Source organism: Hemibagrus wyckioides, linkage group LG27 (assembly GCF_019097595.1).
Source record: "Hemibagrus wyckioides isolate EC202008001 linkage group LG27, SWU_Hwy_1.0, whole genome shotgun sequence".
Lineage (NCBI taxonomy): Eukaryota > Metazoa > Chordata > Actinopteri > Siluriformes > Bagridae > Hemibagrus > Hemibagrus wyckioides.
In genome coordinates this window covers 16,752,012-16,772,058 of record NC_080736.1, presented here as the reverse complement: position 1 = coordinate 16,772,058, position 20,047 = coordinate 16,752,012, and the positions used below count along the sequence as shown (strand labels likewise).

The 20,047-nt window shown below is 41.4% G+C and overlaps 1 protein-coding gene and 1 long non-coding RNA gene across 3 annotated transcripts in view; both read right to left on the bottom strand.

Moving 5' to 3' along the window:
- LOC131347547 (eIF5-mimic protein 2-A) overlaps positions 1-9,751 on the bottom strand; it is a 45,421-nt gene extending 35,670 nt beyond the window's left edge. For both annotated transcript variants that reach the window (XM_058381662.1, XM_058381663.1), the window contains exons 1-17: positions 9,653-9,751; positions 9,385-9,442; positions 7,540-7,636; positions 7,055-7,163; positions 6,777-6,903; positions 6,548-6,609; positions 3,296-3,364; positions 3,047-3,121; positions 2,735-2,879; positions 2,486-2,578; positions 2,235-2,386; positions 1,949-2,042; positions 1,558-1,667; positions 1,027-1,211; positions 738-900; positions 461-550; positions 134-291 (exon numbers count right to left, since the gene is read on the bottom strand). In XM_058381662.1, coding sequence (XP_058237645.1) covers positions 134-291; positions 461-550; positions 738-900; positions 1,027-1,211; positions 1,558-1,667; positions 1,949-2,042; positions 2,235-2,386; positions 2,486-2,578; positions 2,735-2,879; positions 3,047-3,121; positions 3,296-3,364; positions 6,548-6,609; positions 6,777-6,903; positions 7,055-7,163; positions 7,540-7,636; positions 9,385-9,442; positions 9,653-9,706 — 1,841 coding nt within the window. In that variant the 5' untranslated portion in view covers positions 9,707-9,751. The remainder of the gene's footprint in view (positions 1-133; positions 292-460; positions 551-737; positions 901-1,026; positions 1,212-1,557; positions 1,668-1,948; positions 2,043-2,234; positions 2,387-2,485; positions 2,579-2,734; positions 2,880-3,046; positions 3,122-3,295; positions 3,365-6,547; positions 6,610-6,776; positions 6,904-7,054; positions 7,164-7,539; positions 7,637-9,384; positions 9,443-9,652) is intronic.
- A 1,137-nt stretch (positions 9,752-10,888) lies between these two features.
- Positions 10,889-18,925, bottom strand: LOC131347445 (uncharacterized). The gene is made up of 6 exons (XR_009203766.1): positions 18,757-18,925; positions 17,438-17,648; positions 13,032-17,212; positions 12,818-12,908; positions 12,081-12,278; positions 10,889-11,568 (listed from the first exon to the last, which is right to left on the bottom strand). It is a non-coding gene; the product is annotated as an uncharacterized LOC131347445 (long non-coding RNA).
- Between the last annotated feature and the right edge of the window lie 1,122 nt (positions 18,926-20,047).

The following is a 20,047-nucleotide window of genomic DNA, read 5'->3' as shown; positions in this document are numbered from 1 at the left end:
TGATCTTGGCGTGTGTGTGTGTTTTACGTGATCTTGGCGTGTGTGTGTGTTTTACGTGATCTTGGTGTGTGTGTGTTTTACGTGATCTTGGCGTGTGTGTGTGTTTTACGTAATCTTGGCGTGTGTGTTTTACGTGATCTTGGCGTGTGCTCTGGTGCTGGTGACGACAGAGAGGAAGAGTTCTCCGGGTGTACGTGGAATGTCATCGCAGTACACGGCCTCTCCTGTAGCGTGTGAGACGGAAGAGTGGTGAGGCAATGCCTGGCCCACACAGTCCCCATCTGACACAGCCTACACACACACACACACACACATACACACACACGCATAAATGTAAGCATAAACACGCACATGTAAAATGATATTCTCATTTATGTGTCCTTACATAATATTGTGCTTACTGTACTATAGTTATCTCTCCCTCACACACACACATACACACACACACACACACACACACCTGGAACTCCTGGTATCCGGGCTGAATGAAGTTGGGCAGCGGCTCCACTGCGCTCAGCTCATGTTTTGGAATTTCACCTTGAATCACATTCTTCCAAATCACACACACACACACACACAATGATTTATATAAGGGTGTAATAATAAGATTTGTTATTTATTTTAAAATAAATATCATTACACACACACACACTGTATGCAGCATTTAATAACTGTATGTTATCTTGGTGGGCGGAGTTATGCTAATCAGCAGTCTATATGAGTCTGTGAAGTCGTACTTGTTCTCTGAGGTGCTGCAGGACATGCAGGTAAAATCTGAAGAACATGCTGAGGGTCAGAGATCTGCGGAACACCACCTTCCCCCCCGGAGCTGACGCCCCGATTGTGACATCATCAAGCAGTGCCGTGTACGCATCACTTAACGTCGCTTCGGTCCATGACCTGTGTGAAAATAAACAGACAACAAGATATAAGGAGTAAAGAGGATTAATGATAATTGGACCGCGCGACTTCCTTCTCTAGACATACGATTATTAATGATGTCATTATTACAGAGTGTGTGTTTACCTGCCGATGACGTGGCACGTGGTGTTCTCTGCACCGAGTGTGTGTGCTGAAACTCCTCCGTAATACACACTCATGTCTCTCACCACGTCTGAGCCGTGATTAAACCACACCCGCATGCCGGCGCTCACTGTGGCCAGAGCGTTGTCTTTACGGGGAGCGTTACGGTACGAACACACCACCTCACCCTGACACCATCAACACAGAGACAGATGTGAAGGCTAGCATCTGGAATCAACCTGAACCTAATAAACACACTACAGTTTAGTGAGTGTTACACTAACACTGTGAGATATCACCGTTATCACCTGGTACAGTGAACTGGAAGGAAGTTACATCACTAAAGCAGGAAGTGAAATAAGTGAAATAAATAATAACTCAAACCTAAGCCAAGAGAATCTGTGGATTACAGAAGATTTCTGACTTTTTACCAAGCAATGAGAGCTATGCTGCTAATGCTAATGTATAGAGCATATACAGAGTGCAGGTGTAGATGATACCAGCAGGGGGAGTCGTGCTGGACATAAACATCACCTTTCTGGAAACCGGAATAAAAACAGACAACACAATCTCTTCTGGTCTGAGAAGCGTCTTCCCAAATCCCACAAAGAACTCCTTATCCAGAGGAACCTCACGCCTTCCATCTGAAAACACACACACACACATCGCTGAACACCAGCATATCAGTATGTCTACCTGTCTATCTATCTTGCTGTCTGTCTACTAGTTTCTCAGTCTGTCTGTCTCTCTGACTAAATATCTACCTGTCTGTCGATCTATCTAGCTGCTTATCAGTTGGACTGTCTGTCTGTCGATTCACACATCCATCTGTCTGTTAACTGATCTGTCTGTCTGCCTATCAGGCTGTCTATCCCTCTCTCTCTCTCTCAGTCTTTCTGAGTGATGTAATGAGTGATGTAATAACCATGAGACAGCAGCAGCACTGAGCTTCTTCCGGCAGCCAGAACAGGATTCAGATCAGAGTTTGGGAAAGCGCTGGCAATGTTCCCCCCCAGCGTCTACACACACACAGACACACACACACAGAGACATACACACACACAGACACACACACACAGAGACATACACACACAGAGACACACACACACAGAGACATACACACACAGAGACATACACACACCACTGTTATCCAAATGTGTGTATGTGTGTGTATTTGTATGTGTGTGTGTGTGTGTGTGTGTGTGTCTCACAGCGACATTGCGGATCTGTTCTCCTCCCACGTGTCTCAGTTGCTCCAGCAGTGCTGTGTACGTCTGTGTGTGTTCTGCTGGGAGAGAACACACACACTTCTGCAACACATTTCGCACTGTGGACAAACTGCAGCCAGCACCAATGTGTACACCTGTAACACACACACACACACACACCATGAAATATTCACAGGTTATTTGTAATCTTCAGCTACATCAGCAACTTAACAAACACACACACACACACACACCTTCAGGTTTGTGCGTAACTTCAAACAGCTCCTTCACACGCGTGGCTGAGATTATTATGGGATGGACGACACCTTTAAACTTGATGTCCAACCCTGTGGAGAATGCAAAAAATAAACCACAAATGTCAAACACTTCATCAAAACAACCAATCAACCAAATTATATTTTTATTTATATTTATATAATATTTTTCCTGGTCACTGATTATTATTATTATTATTAATATTACTATTATTTCTAAATCCTCACCTATGTTGGTGTTTCCCATCACAATGGGGGCTTGTGGCCAGTCAAACTTCAGCTGGAGCAGCTCACTGAGAGTCACGGGGGAGATCCAGGTCATCCTCTCCCCCCGAAACGTCCGAGTGGTTTGATCCTGACTCTCTGCCATTCTCTATACAAACAAATCTGTTTCATTAATCAGGTACATCTAACGTTTATCATCGAAATACTGACCACTTTATCATTACCATGTTATTATATAACTACACAGTCCAAAAAGTGACCACGAAGAGGTGTACATGTTTATATATTTTGAAAAAGCTTGAATGTGTTTCTCACTATGAGCTCCGGAGGGAAGATCAGGTCCTGCGTGGGGTCCAGAGGAAGAAATTCCGCTTTACCGAACAGCTCTGGCTGTGAACACGCATTATTAATACCGATGTTATTATTAAATACATTTCAGTATCATAGTGTAAATCTGTTCTCTGCTCAGTAAAATAAATAAACACTTTACAGCTTTTTAATGAATTCTAGCTGCTCATCTTGACGTTGAGCTAAAACCGTTTATTTTTTATAAAAGATTCTCACTTTTTCAGGAGATGCTTTAGTGTTCGAGGAACAGCAGGACGAGCCTTTCGCCTGACAGCAGCCTTCACTCTACAGAAGCAATCACAAAAATTCAGTACTGCTTCATTATTCTAACCTTATTACAGGAAATATTAAACTAAACAAGATATTAAAGTCGAAAAGTTTGTGTGCTTCTGGTACAGTAATGTTAACTCCTCCTGCTATAGATTTCAGTCCAAACCCACAGATTTTTGTAGAGTCACAGTTACAAAGCTCCATCATGAGACGTGGATTAAACTTTTTTAACTTTTTGGCAGATAGTCAGACAGTCTTTTTTTTTTAGTCAGACAATCATTGATCACAGGACTGACACCAACCTCGCTTTAACCCACCGGCTTAAACAGGTTAATGAATAACAGTACAGTGGACTGGAGCTTGAACCTTACACCAGCACAGTCCAGTTATGATTACATAACCACACCATCCATACAGTGCTTAGGCAGGAGAGTCAGTACAGTAGAGTCAGTACAAAGGAATCAGTTCAGCAGAGTCAGCAGAATCAGTACAGTAGAGTGAGTACAGTAGAATCAGTAAAGTTGAATCAATACAGTAGAATCAGTACAGTAGGGTCAGTACAGTAAAGTCAGTAGAATCAGTACAGTAAAGTCAGTAGAATCAGTACAGTAGGGTCAGTACAGTAAAGTCAGTAGAATCAGTACAGTAAAGTCAGTAGAATCAGTACAGTAGAATCAGTAAAATAGAGTCAGTAAAATCACTACAGTAGAGTCAGTACAGTAGAGTCACTAGAATCAGTACAGTAGAATAAGTACAGTAGAGTCAGTAGAATCAGTACAGTAGAGTGAGTGCAGTAGAATCAGTACAGTAAAGTCAGTACAGTAGAGTCAGTACAGTAAAGTCAGTACAGTAGAGTCAGTACAGTAGATTCAGAAAAGTAGTAAGTAGAATCAGTACAGTAGAATCAGTAGAGTCAGTAGAATCAGTACAGTAGAGTCAGTGCAGTAGAATCAGTACAGTACAGTCAGTACATTAGAGTCAGTAGAATCAGTAAAGTCAGTACAGTAGAGTCAGTACAGTAGAGTTAGTACAGTAGAATCAGTGCAGTAAAGTCAGTACAGTAGAGTCAGTACAGTAGATTCAGAAAAGTAGTAAGTAGAATCAGTACAGTAGAGTTAGTACAGTAGAATCAGTGCAGTAAAGTCAGTACAGTAGATTCAGAAAAGTAGTAAGTAGAATCAGTGCAGTAAAGTCAGTACAGTAGAGTCAGTACAGTAGATTCAGAAAAGTAGTAAGTAGAATCAGTAGAGTCAGTAGAATCAGTAGAGTCAGTAGAATCAGTACAGTAGAGTCAGTACAGTAGAATCAGTAGAATCAGTAGAGTCAGTAGAATCAGTAAGTAGAATCAGTACTGTAGAATCAGTAGAATCAGTACAGTAAAGTCAGTACAGTAGAGTTAGTACAGTAGAATCAGTGCAGTAAAGTCAGTACAGTAAAGTCAGTACAGTAGAGTCAGTACAGTAGAGTTAGTACAGTAGAATCAGTGCAGTAAAGTCAGTACAGTAGAGTCAGTACAGTAGAGTCAGTACAGTAGATTCAGAAAAGTAGTAAGTAGAATCAGTACTGTAGAATCAGTAGAATCAGTACAGTAAAGTCAGTACAGTAGAGTTAGTACAGTAGAATCAGTGCAGTAAAGTCAGTACAGTAAAGTCAGTACAGTAGAGTCAGTACAGTAGATTCAGAAAAGTAGTAAGTAGAATCAGTACAGTAGAGTTAGTACAGTAGAATCAGTGCAGTAAAGTCAGTACAGTAGATTCAGAAAAGTAGTAAGTAGAATCAGTGCAGTAAAGTCAGTACAGTAGAGTCAGTACAGTAGATTCAGAAAAGTAGTAAGTAGAATCAGTAGAGTCAGTAGAATCAGTAGAGTCAGTAGAATCAGTACAGTAGAGTCAGTACAGTAGAATCAGTAGAATCAGTAGAGTCAGTAGAATCAGTACAGTAGAGTCAGTACAGTAGAATCAGTAGAATCAGTACAGTACAGTCAGTAGAATCAGTACAGTAGAGTTAGTACAGTAGAATCAGTAGAGTCAGTAGAATCAGTACAGTAAAGTCAGTACAGTAGAGTTAGTACAGTAGAATCAGTACAGTAAAGTCAGTACAGTAGAGTTAGTACAGTAGAATCAGTACAGTAAAGTCAGTACAGTAGAGTCAGTACAGTAGATTCAGAAAAGTAGTAAGTAGAATCAGTACTGTAGAATCAGTAGAATCAGTACAGTAAAGTCAGTACAGTAGAGTTAGTACAGTAGAATCAGTGCAGTAAAGTCAGTACAGTAAAGTCAGTACAGTAGAGTCAGTACAGTAGATTCAGAAAAGTAGTAAGTAGAATCAGTACAGTAGAGTTAGTACAGTAGAATCAGTGCAGTAAAGTCAGTACAGTAGATTCAGAAAAGTAGTAAGTAGAATCAGTGCAGTAAAGTCAGTACAGTAGAGTCAGTACAGTAGATTCAGAAAAGTAGTAAGTAGAATCAGTAGAGTCAGTAGAATCAGTAGAGTCAGTAGAATCAGTACAGTAGAGTCAGTACAGTAGAATCAGTAGAATCAGTAGAGTCAGTAGAATCAGTACAGTAGAGTCAGTACAGTAGAATCAGTAGAATCAGTACAGTACAGTCAGTAGAATCAGTACAGTAGAGTTAGTACAGTAGAATCAGTAGAGTCAGTAGAATCAGTACAGTAAAGTCAGTACAGTAGAGTTAGTACAGTAGAATCAGTACAGTAAAGTCAGTACAGTAGAGTTAGTACAGTAGAATCAGTACAGTAAAGTCAGTACAGTAGAGTCAGTACAGTAGATTCAGAAAAGTAGTAAGTAGAATCAGTACAGTAGAATCAGTAGAATCAGTAGAGTCAGTAGAATCAGTACAGTAGAGTCAGTACAGTAGAATCAGTACAGTACAGTCAGTACATTAGAGTCAGTAGAATCAGTACAGTGGAGTCAGTAGAATCAGTACAGTAGAGTCAGTACAGTAGAGTCAGTACAGAAGTCATTTTTGTGTAATGTTTATTAATACTGTATAAATTATTTACACCCAATTTTCTCTGTCTGTCTGTCTGTCTGGCTCTCTGTCTGTCTGGAGAACTCCTACATTTGTCTGAAGTAAGAATCCTTACAAACATACACACACACACACACACACAAATATTTTGTTTCCCAACACGACTGTTAATCTCCACACTGTCTGTTCCAGATGTTTGGTCACTCACCTCACAGAAGGTCCGATATCCATCCAGGATGGGACGATATCCTGTGCATCTGCATAAATTACCTGGAAAAAACCATTAAACATCACCAGGCAGTGTAAAGATTAATCCTCTAAAGTATCTCATCAATCCAAAAAGATCACCACTACACCAACACCCAACACTAGAAATCAGCATGTGTGTGTGTGTGTGTGTGTGTGTGTGTGTGTGTGTGTGTGTGTGTGTTTGTTACCCCCCAGTGCCTCGGTGATGTTCTCCATGCTGGGTTGTGGTCGGTTTCTCAGAAGTGTGTACATAGACATCACCATCCCTGGAGTACAAAACCCACACTGAGAACCATTTGCCTTCACTATACGCTCCTGAAAACACACACACACACACACACACACACACACACACACACACACATCATATTGAAATGTTGTATTCTAGTTGTGCTGCATGGACAATAAAGTTCTCTGTTCTAAGATCTGTATTGTTTTGTGCCAGTTGTGTGTGTGTGTGTGTTACCTGTACAGGGTGGAGTTTGCTCTTGCTGTTCCCGATGCCCTCCACTGTGGTCACTGCCGCTCCGTGTGTTTGGCATAAAGGCATCAGACAGGCGTTAACAGTGAAATGACTCAGCAGTGAAGGAAACTAGACTTTATTAATCGCTTCATCACCATCATCATCCTCATCATCATCAGTAAAACATTTTCAGGATTAATTATTACATGTAAATAAAAAAGCGGACAGGCAGGTGGAGAGACAGGTGGAGAGACAGGAGGACAGACAGGTGGACAGATAAGTGGAGACAGGAGGACAGACAGGAAGATGGAAAGGTGGACAGACAGGAGGACAGACAAGTGGAGACAGGAGGACAGACATGTGGACAGACAGGAAGATGGAAAGGTGGACAGACAGGAGAACAGACATCTGGAGAGACAGGAGGAGAGACAGGTAGACAGACACGTGGACAGACAGGAGGACAGACAGGTGGACAGACAGAAGGATACTGGATGCTCTTGGCCTGAGTGTCATATGTGGACATCATGACAGTGCAGGCCCCACACCCCCCACCTCCACAGCCATACTTAGTGCCTGTTAGATGCACTGCACACACACACACACACACACACACACACAGTGTATATTTAATCCACTTTCATCGGATCATCAGTTCGTATAAATGATCACAGTCTATTTTACTGTTCATTCTCTTCCTAAGAAAAGCGAGACCTTATAACTTTCTTCTCCTTGATTGTGTCAGAAATCAGAAATGCGGTCAAGTGCAACAGAAAGATGCAACACTGAGAGTCCAGCATTGTCCGGTCATCTTTTCTTCCAGACATAACCACACTGTTTAATGTTTAATTCCTCTTCACACAAATTCAGCTTCATTACCTCACAGTGTCGACTCCAGTGCTGACAAAGCCGAGAAAACCATTAAACCTTTACTTTTATCAGAATTAAATTTCTCTGTACAGGAGATCCAGTCTGAGGCCAAAGGCACTGAACTCACCGTCTGGGTGTAGAAGATATTTTACAGAGTCATTCATATTCACTGTCTGATTTATTCTCAGCTTACACACAGCTACTGCTGAACCTGAATGATAAACCTCCCTAGAAGAGAGAAGCTTATTATAACAGCAAGCACCGAGGAATGAATCTGAAATCAGACATTCAACACAAATGTGAAGATCATGGTGCACAAACATTTGGTCATATAGTATACAACGATCAGCCATGAGGTGAAGCCGGTGAAGTGAATAAGACTGAGTATCTCCTCATCATGGCACCTGTTAGTGGGTGGGATATATTAGGCAGCAGGTGAACATTTTTTCCTCAAAGTTGATGTTAGAAGCAGGAAAAATGGACAAGTGTAAGGATTTGAGCTTTGAGTTTGATGAAGGACCAAACTGTGATGTCTAGACCACTGGATCAGAGCATCTCCAAAACTCCAGCTCTTGTGGGGTGTTCCCGGTCTGCAGTGGTCAGTATCTATCAAAAGTGGTCCAAGGAAGGAACAGTGCTGAACCGGGGACAGGGTCATGGGCGGTCAAGGCTCATTGATGCACGTGGGGAGAGAAGGCTGGACCGTGTGATCCGATCCAACAGACGAGCTTCTGTTCAAACTGCTGAAGAAGTTAATGCTGGTTCTTATAGAAAGGGGTCACAATACACAGTGCAGGACGGGTCAGGGCAGCAAAAGGAGGTCCAACACAATATTAGGCAGGGTCATAATGTTATGCCTGATCTGTGTATGTATTAAAGGTTTTGTCTGAGTATGTGCTTCTGCACGTGAATATATATCGTTGCATAAAATATTGTTACTTTTATACAGGAACCAGGAGGAATAAGTGGAACAAAATTCAAAACGTATTAGCAGTAATAAATGCAAAATGAAGCTATACACTTACATTTCCGGCATTTAGCAGACACCTTTATCCAGAGCAACTTCCATTTTATCTAAGTTTATACAAATGAGAGTTAAGGGCCTTGCTCAGGGGCCCAGCATTGGCAGCTTGGTGGACTCAGGATTTTAACTCACAACCTTCCAATCATTAGTTCAAAGCCTTAACCACTACGCTACCACATCCCCATCTACCTGGTTCCAGATGTAGAATATAAAACTTTATAATAATATAATTATAGACAAGCTATAAAGTAAATAGAGCGCAGTCTTGAATCCTCATGTCATGCTGTTCTGTGTTTTGGGCTTGATGGCATTACACCTAAACCTGCTGAGTGGTGCTCCTTGTTAGATTGATGGACAGGAGCCAGTACATTGTGCACTCATTAATGACCCATCTACAGAGCGCGTGCTAAATATAAAGAAGAGAAATAAAGCAGGATCCTACGTTTCTCCCGGAGGAAGGAGAGCAGCATGGTCTCTGGATCCGCATCTCGCACCGTCACCTGTCACAATGCAGAAATAAAAAAAATAATAATAATGCACAATAATTTACACTTTGTTTTTATCTTGTAAACATAACGAGAATATTTATTTAAACCCCGGCAGCTGATCGCGGGGTGGTGTCGGTCATCATGCGCCTCGCGACTTGCAGCTCTTGCACGCGCGTCTGAGCTCGAGAGACAGAGAGAGAAGTTTCAAAAAGTTTTAATGACCTTTTTCCCGTTAACGTAGAGACTCACAAGTCCGCTATCCTTCTCAGCAGCCATGTTGGAGATCTGAGCTGAACTTGGGACGGACTGAAAGCAACAGGGAGTTCTCACAGCGAAAACACGCCTACTTTCACCTCAAAGCTCCGCCTGCTTTGGCATTATATAACTTTATATTATATAACATCATGGAAGAAGGCGTCATGCATAAAGCTTTCAGTATTGGATGAAACTGCGCTACTGAAATTCATGTAGAATTATCCTACATGAATTTCAGTAGCGCAGTTTCATCCAATGCAGGTTTTTATGCATGGAAAAATGCATGCAGTATTGCGAATAGAAAAAAGTTATATATGAGTTATATATGATAAAATGTATAGAGTGGCATGCAGGGGGAAAAAATAGTATCCTGCCGCATGTGCACATGTATAGATGTGTAAGTGCATGGTTCAGCTCGTGCCTGTCTTTGATACACTAAACCATAGCCAGATATTTAATAAATCCAGTTCAGGCAATATGCAGCTCTGAAAGAGTGATCAAACACAATAACTTTCTGTCATATAGTCTGACAAACAGAAATATGAAGGACTAAATACAGATATAAAATCAAAATTAAATCAATGACCTGTAACAATTATTTGAGATTGCGAGTCTACTGAAATATCAAAACACTTATTTGTCCTTTGTTCATGTTGTTTCTTATTTGCAATCACAAATATACATAATTTTTAATACATAATTAGAAATCTGATGTAACACATTGTGAGGCCCAGCAGGTGCAGTGTGTGTTGATCTTCAGGATGTTGATGGCGGACGATTCCTTGGAGGTTCTTGGTGTTCTTCAGCTTGAAATTAGACTGCATGGTTGGGTTGATGTTTACCCAGTTGATTTGGCCTCCTTTCACAACAAAACATGCATTCGTTTCGTTCGCAGGACAAATCAAACCCCAGCAGGGTACACCAATGTACCTCTGAACACTGGTACAGTTTCATACCTTCTTGTTTGTACCTCTAAAAGAACATTTATGCACCCCTAGTGATAGAAATTGTACCTTTATGTCCTGTTTAATTTAAAAATACATCCTGATATTTTTCCATAGCATTTCACTGATGTGCTGCTGAACTGGTTTCTAAAAACCATAATAAAAAGTGCACTTGCATGGTGTTATTAATTTCCTTTAGAAGCATTAGTTTTTCTTAGCATTTATTAACCAGTTTTAAATACAAATCACAGAGGCAGTGCATATTTCACAATTTAATCATAAACATGGAATTCTGAGTATAAAATGACAGAGCATTCTCAAAACTCATATACTGGATGTTCTGCACCCAACATTAACGAAATTCATTTAACATGTAGAATGTTTCAATTCCTTAACAAAACTAGAAGCATCATGCTGAATAACAGTAATTAGTCAGTTTACTGTGAAAAACGCTTAGGCAGTGTAAACAAGTGTTTGTAAAAACAATTACCACTTCTAGGAGTAAAATACAGAACTTTAGCAACTCACTTTAACTAATATACTGGATATTCTTTATAAAATCAAATTTCATATATAATTCTTATATACATGTATAAAATCAAACTTGCACTTTGGGCAATGGAACATTTGAGGCATGAGGATCTAATAAAAAAGGTTAATCATCTGGAGTAAAGTTACTGGCAGCGGCTTGTCTTCCTCTTCCACAATGTCAACAATGCGCCTCTGAAGAAAAGTCAATGTGTTTTTCAGGTGTGGTGGATATGCAATGTTGAAAGCAAAATACATAGAGAAGGCTGTTAAGAAGGCTTCATCAAGGCTGGTGCACTGGCACACTTCTATACCATCTACTTTCACCACACTGAGCCCTCTTCCAATGATTGCCATTTTCCAGTCATCGTCCAGCAGTTGTATGGTTAGAAAGGGTGTAGCAGGGTCCCGCTACATAAAAGAAAACAAAAAGATTTTTTTTTTCAAATAAATAATCTTCAAATATATATATATTTTTAATTTCAAGTAAGTGATAATCCACAGCTAACTGTGCATTAAATGATTTGAATGCATGACACGCAAACAATCACCCGATGCGCAGTGCATTTAAATCGTTTAATGTACAGCTAGCCGTGGATTATCCTGCTTATGCCATGGTCATTTGCCAGAATTCACATGTTAAAGATGTTAATAATGTTTGCACTGCAAGTAACATTAACATAAATGTAAATATGTAAAATGTAAATGTAAATACTGTAATGTATTGTTTATGTTAGTTAAAACTAACATTAACCGATGTAACCTTATTGTAAAGTGTTACCATATATATATATATATATTTTTTTTTTTTTTAGAAAAAGTGTTTTTTCAGTGACAGCAATTGGTGTAATCAATTTCACAATTTCCAAAATTATAACATTATTTCCCTGTAACATTCAGGGGTTTTTTCCCACTATACTTACTGCAGCAGGTGTTCTTAAGTATGGATATTTTTTGAGTACATCCTCCACAGACATTCCTTCTATGATCTCTCGATGTTTCCAGGTGAATGTTCGTGCCATGCGGTCTTTAACAGTCGAGATGTCTGGAAATGTCTTCCGATACTTTGTAGCACGTTCACATGGGCCTCAATAGACGTTGAATTCTCCCCAACAAGTTTCCTTCATCAGAACAGAAACAGATAATGCTTAGACTGTGATAGGTAATGACAGAGACAGATATGAGAAACGTCTACTCACTCATTTTACAAAAAATGGAAAAACCTGAACTGCATAAACAATGAGACCTAATGTTCAGCTACTGAAAAAAGATTTAAATGTCTGTAGTACCTGACTTACATTGTCCTGCACTAAGTGAAAGTGTAAAAGTGATTAACAGGGCAAAAATAAATTATGCATATAGCAATGGTCTTTCATATGTTATTTTAGCTGGCTTTCGACACAAACTTGCTGATGCACTGGTAACTCGGGGCCGCTTTGCATGGCCAAACATCTCTTTCAGCTTTCTGACTTCACTGTAGCTGACAAGTGGGGCACGTTCTGCTTTAAATTTACGCTTTAGGGACATGTGCCAGGTGTGCTAGTAAAAAACACACATTTGACTATTTGGCATTTTCCATCAAGTAAAATTTAAGTAATAATATCTTGTGCAATTAATGTAACTAGAGATAAATCAATAGTTTAAAAACAATGCAACTTACATAGCCTTCTTATCCTTCCTTATCTCTCAGGAAAGGGTATTTCACAATCAGTGCCTTGGCAACTTGAATATACTCTGCATTAGTTGAATACCTAGCACAAAGGCAGAAACAAACTCCAACTCAATCTCTTGGTTTTGTCTAATGGTCTTCATAGATTGTGAATTAATAGTAGTGCAGTTGTAGTAGCAGATATGGTAATAATTGTTATACTTACAGGGTGTTTTCTGCCATCATTTCATACAGCATTCTGATTATTTTGTTGAGTACTTTTGGCACTGTGTGACACGGTTCCTTGGCATCACGTCTTACTTGGTGTAAGGACTTGTTGGAGGCAGGAGTGTCTGAATCCATATACAGATCTTTATTTAAACACAGCAGGCAATAATCGTAGTCGAGAAGGCAAGGCAAAAAAGGTCAAAACCGGAAAGCAAAGACTAGGAACCAAAACTGAAACACAAAACCGAAACTCGTAGTCACTATGGAACAGGCAAGGGTCATACAGGTAGAAGTCTCGACAGAATAACAGCAAGGCTTGGTATGTAACACACAGATACGATACTTCACATTGAACAGAGGGAGCATGCTGTATAAATACCCAAATAAACCAGAAGTAAGTTCATAAAGTTAATACTCGGACGATGGCTCCCTCTGGTGTTCTGGCTCTGCTTGCACTGTGACAGAACCCCCCCTCTAGGAACACCTCCTGGTGTTCGACAATGAGGACATCCCCGTGGGCGAGGAGTGGGTCTGCTGGGGAAGTTTTGGTGAAACTGCTCCATGAGTGTTGGGTCTAGAATGTCTGCCGCATTCCTCTGGGCCATACCCCTCCCAGTCCACCAAGTACTGAAGGCGGTTTCCACGACGACATGAGTTGAGGATAGCGCGAACCGGATAGGCGAGGGAACCGTCAATGTCCAAGGGAGGAGGTGATTCATGGGAAGCGGGGCCAGGGGTCTGGGGCTCATGACAGGTCTTGAGTAGAGAGACATGAAACGTGGGTGATATGCGATAGAAAACAGGCAGCTCTAGATGGTAAGAGACAGGGTTGACCTGGCGAACAATCTTAAATGGACCTATGAATTTGGGGCTGAGCTTACAGCAGGGCAATTTTAGTCTCAGGTTCTGTGTGGAGAGCCACACACTTTGGCCCACCTGGTAGTCCGGGTGTGGGCGTCACCGGCGGTTGACCTGGATCTTCTGTCTCCTAATCGGCGGTCTCCATAGACGTGGGTAGATGTGGGTCAGTTTGCCTTTGAAAACCGATCGATTACCACCATGACTGCAGTGAACCCTTGAGATTCTGGGAGATCTGTGAGAAAGTCTATGGATAGGTGAGACCTGGGTGGCCATGGGATGGGCAGTGGTTCTAACAGGCCTTCAGGTAGATGGTGGTTTGTTCGGGATTGGGCACACACTGGACATGTTCGGACGAACTCCTCTACATCTCTATTGAGAGACGGCCTCCAGAACCTTTCACGCAGCAGCTGGGTGGTGTGATGGATGCCGAGGTGTCCCATACTGGGGCTCTCGTGGGCCCACTGGATTACTCTCTGGTGAAACACTGTGGGTACATACAATTTGGCGGGTGGACAATTTGCGGGAGGAGCTTCAGAAGAGTGGACCCATTCAATCTCCTCCAGAATGTCCCAGCATATTGGGGCTACTAGGAAAGACTAGGATGGATGGATCCTAGTCTAGGATCCTAGGATGGATTCAGGGCATGCAGGTGGTTCAACGATTTTGTGAATTCTGGAGAGAGCATCCGCTTTCCCGTTCTTGGAACCAGGGCGATAAGAGGCAGAGAACTTGAAACGGGAGAACAGAGCCCACTGGGTTTGGCGTGGATTGAGGTGTTTAGCCTCACGGAGATATGTGAGGTTACGATGATCAGTAAGGGTCAGGAACGGTTGATTGGCCCCTTCCAACCAGTGTCTCCATTCCTCCAGAGTGGCTTTCATGGCGAGTAGCTCCCGGTTCCCCACATCGTAATTAATCTCTGCCGGTGTAAGTTTTCTAGAGAAGAAGGTGCATGGGTGCAGCTTGCCGGAGTCGGGTTGGCATTGGGAAAGTACTGCTCCATCCACCTCCACTGTGAATGGTAACTCCGGGTTGGGGTGACAGAGTATGGGAGCCGAGGAAAAGCTTTGTTTTAGTCTCTGAAAAGCTGCTCTGGCTTGGTCAGTCCATCTCAGCTTCTGTAGTTTACCCTTTAACAGTGAAGTCAATGGGCTGGCTATGGTGCTGTAGTTGCAGATGAATCGGCAGTAGAAGTTCACAAACCCCATGAATCGCTGCAGTCCCCTGATATTGGTGGGCTCTGGCCAGGATGTGATGGCAGACACCTTAGATTGATCCATCTCCACTCAATTCTGTGAAATCACATACCCTAGAAACATCATGGAGGATCGGTGGAATTCGGTGCATTTCTCCAACTTCACAAAAAGATTGTGCTCAGCAAGGCGGCGGAGGACTACACAAACAAGGGTAATATGTTGTTCAAGGTTGGTGGAGTAGATTAAGATGTCATCTATGTAAGCAATGACATATCAGTGTAGCATGTCTCTGAAAACCTTGTTTATAAGGGACTGGAACACTGCCGGGGCGTTAGTAAGTCCATAGGGCATGACCAAGTACTCGTAATGTCCGTGAGTAGTGTGAAACGCCGTTTTCCACTCATCCCCCTCCCTAATCCTGATCAAGTTAAAGGCACTGCGCAGGTCAAGCTTGGTGAACACTTTGGCCCCTTGTAACTGTTCGAGAGCTACTGGAACTAAGGAAAGAGGCTAAGGGTATGGCACAATGACTGAGTTCAGGCCCCGGTAATCAATGCATGGCCGAAGGCCCCCCATCTTTTTTCTCCATGAAGAAGAACCCCGCTGCTGCAGGAGAGGTTGAGGGCCGGATATATCCTGCTGTGAGAGCCTCCTCTATGTAGTCCTCCATGGCTTTTTTCTCCGGGAGAGAGAGAGGGTAAACTCAGCTCTTAGGTGGCATGGCGTTGGGGAGGAGTTCTATGGTGCAGTCCCAGGGTCTGTGTGGAGGTAGCTTAGTGGCCTTTTCTTTACTGAAAACCTCCCCTAGATCTTGGTATTCCCTTGAGAGTGTTATCAGGTTGGAAGACTCAGGGCTTACAATGGAGATTGACAAACATGGGCATTGAGTGTAATCATGAAAACAGTTCTTTACAGAGTAGGTGGACCATTTTAGTATGTCTCCCACTTTCCAGGAAATACAAGGGTCATGAAGCTGTAGCCAGGGGAGGCCTAGGATGACAGGGTTGGATGGAGAAGAGATGACAAAGAAAGTAAGTCTTTCACGTGGAATAATCTGATCTGTAATTCCATGAGCATTGTTTGGTGAGTAAGGAGGCCCTCCCCACTGGGCTGATCATTAATGGCGGTCACTTTCAATGGTGGGGTGCACAGAATGGTGGGTAGGTGTAGCTCGTGCACCAGGTTGCTGTCAATGAGGTTGACCGCTGACCCAGAGTCAATTAGCGCTGTTATAGAGAAGCGAGAGTCAGCATCTAGTAGGAAAGCAGGAAGTGAAACCTTAGAAAACAGCTTAACAGTTTCTACCTGTGATGGGGTAGGTTTCTCTGGACAGTGAAAGACTCTTTGACCTGGTTTCCCACAGTAGTAGCAGAGTTGGAGCTCCTCCTCAGAATCACAAGTCCGTCCCAGTTGCATGGGTTCAGAGGTGTCTTCCCTGGGGTAGTGGGCATCCATCATACAGCAAGGAGTGGAGCGTGAAGTGGAGGCTTGAGGTCGATGCTGGCAGCGTAGGTTATCCAACGTGGAGATATACTGTGACAGCATCATGTTTGTGTGTCGGCACGCCATTTCTGCTTTCAGATCCCGGTTGAGCTCTTCACGAAACACTGGTGCTGTGGCGGCTGCTTGGCTCTGTGATTGTTGCTGGAGTTGTTGGTTGGCGGCTTTCAAAGAATCCAGTTCCGCCTGGTAAGCATGGAGGAGAACTACCCGTCGCCACAACGCCGCTTGGAGATCCGCTGGACTCATATTCGGCGAAGTATTCTGTAAGGACTCGTCGGAGGCAGGAGTGTCTGAATCCATACACAGATCTTTATTTAAACAAAGCAGGCAATAACCGTAGTCGAGAAGGCAAAGCAAAAAAGGTCAACAACAGAAAGCAAAGACTAGGAACCCCGAAACGGAACACAAAACCGAAACTCATAGTCACTATGGAACAGGCAAGGGTCATACATGTAGAAATCTCGACAGAAGGCAAGGACAGCAAGTCTTGGTATGTAACACACAGATACGATACTTCGCGTTGAACAGAGGGAGCATGCTGTATAAATACCCAAATAAACCGGAAGTGAGTTTGTGAAGTTAATACTTGGGCGATGGCTCCCTCTGAGCTGCTTCACCACTGCAATACAACATAAATACATCATTAACCAGTTGTGGGTGGATCCTATTGCATTCATTAATTCATTAATTAATGCATTGCATGCATTAATAACAATTTTTTAAATTAAATTCAGAAAAAAATACAACCATATACACAAATGAGCAAACAATACTCTCAGAATAATGTTAAAATGTATTAATTTTTATGTTGTTTACCAAAATACCCTTATAATATTGTCCTTACCTTGGATCAGTTAAAGGATGAGGCTGGAGTTCTTCCTTAGACTTAGCGAGTTCAACTGGTACTGGCTCTAATACAACAATGGTCTCATTCTCCTGGTATTGGTGTACAAACTGTTGAAATTTTAGTTGCTTTTTGAAGGAACCATCAAACAGGAAAGCAACCATGGCTTGAGTGAGTCCACAATCCACTGTTTATCCATCCACTTAATTTTCTGAACACACAGGCAAAATTACAACCCAGATATAGACGAATAACTGTAACACACAGAGACTTCCATGCGCCCAAGATGTGTAGATGACGAGAATCGTGTGGCAGTTTAAATCAAAGACGGTGTGCTTATATTAACTTACTTATTAATGGAAGAAAGTGCAACATTGACCTCACTGAAGCTGCCACTAATGCTCTGGTTGATAGAAACAGCATACTGAGACGCGCCCTTAAAGGTAGGGTAGGCAATTTCGGAAAGGCTAACAATAGCAAACTAGCTTTGGAAGCAAGAGATCGGTGCTGCCGCAGACCGATCAGCGTATGACAAAGATTTTTAACAAAACCTGCTACCCTGCCTTTAAACAACATGTATGGGACAGGTCATGTCAGATTTTGTTGCTAATTTGAAAAATGTTTTTTTTAATTTAAGTAGTTTTTGAGATTTCAGGACTCCCTTGTTCCCTGAGGTAAATCTGCAGCAGATTACGCGGCTCGGGAAAAAACGGGTTGCCCTGCCCAAGTCTGCAGGGGCTCTAGAGTGCTAAGTGCCTTAAAAATTTTCATTAAGCATTTTACTTGAGTAAATGAACAAAATAACTCTAAAACAACTAGGTCTAACACAATTAGTAACAAGCCATAAGGTGCTTAGTGTCATTAGCTAATTTACAATATAGTAAAATACAGTACAGTACAGTAATTATGTTATAATTATGTTATAAATAGTTAGCTAACAGTATTAATTCAATTCAATTTTATTTGTATAGCGCTTTTAACAAAGAGCATTGTCTCAAAGCAGCTTTACATGAGAAACAATATAAGAAAACAACAAACAAACAAACAGACAGACAGACAGACAGTCCTAGATGTTATCCCAGGTGAGCAAGCCTGAGGTGACTGAGGCGACTGTGGCAAGGAAAAACTCCCTTAGATGGTAAGAGGAAGAAACCTTGAGAGGAACCAGACTCAAGAGGGAACCCATCCTCATTTGGGTGACAATTGTGTGATGCAGATACAGCATGTGTATAGTGTTATGTAAATCAATAAGGAGGTTGTTGTCCATGGCGCTATATAGTATTAGTATGAAGAGAAAGGTAAAAGTCTGGGTTACTTACCCCTGAATTTTCTTGCTTCTTCTTCATTAATCTGTATGCCAGCTTCAATTATATTTTTAATAAGTTCATCTGTGGTCAAACTCGACAAAGATGGACAATTAATCGACATTTTCTCTCATTTCAAACACTTCGACTCGCATGGAAGAAAGTGCAACGCAACGGTAGAATAAGTCCCGCCTTCTAAATAGAAGAGCAAATGACCGATTGGTCATTGCAGCTACCTTTAAAAGCTGCGGTTGCTATGCTATTTCTTTCAAAATAATGACGTGAGAGCACTGATCTATATAATGTAGAATGTATTATATTATATTATATTATATTATATTATATTATATTATATTATATTATAATGCTGGTAAATGTGCTGTTCACATAAGATTGCCAGAGCCAGTTTACCAGTATTTTATTTTAATTTACCGGGTACTTTACCAGTGTGTGAAAAGGGCTATAATCTTGGAATTTGAATAGACCATATCATGATCCTATATTGATATGATATTTTTAATCTCTGTTTATAATCTGAAAAAAAAAACAATGTAATGAAGACTAGCTAAAATCCCAGCCAAGTTATTAATGAAACTTATATAGGTCATCCTGGCCAAGAAATGGGTGGAAATTTACCATTGTACCTTTTTTAATTTCACTATACACACTTTTTATTTTAATTAAGATTTTGTGATCTATGATTTGCATAATTTGTCTGTACCTTAAGCTTGTTATAAGTACAATTACGTACGCTTTGTTGTAAGAATTGATTTTGTACCTTTAATGTAAAACAAAGGTCCACAGTTGTCACCCTAAGGACCATTTCCTGTACCTCACAGGGTACTCTTGTGGCAAATGTACTTCAAGGTACAGAAACAGTACATTAGCATTGAGAGCAAACATGGGTGAGAACCTCTGAACCAATCCCTGTTCCTGAAAATGGAATTTGAATTCTGTATGTGTCCTTAGTTTATCGTAAGTGACATGGTCGATTTTTCTCTCTTTTTTCTCTCAGATGCTACTCTGATGTGGACAGATCAGGTGGTGCTCAGGTGGTTTCAAAGTCAAAAGTCAAAGTCAAAGAAGCTTTGTTGTCACTTCAACCATATATAGCTTATGTAGTACACAGTGAAGTGAAACAACGTTCCTCCTGGACCAGAGGTGCTACACAGAACAAAAACAAAGTACAGGTGACACAGACAAACATAGAGCTTAACTATTACTACAAGGTGCAAACTAAACATACAGCATGAGTGCACAGGATGACAAGAGAAGACAGTGCAGACAAATAAGACACATAATGCCG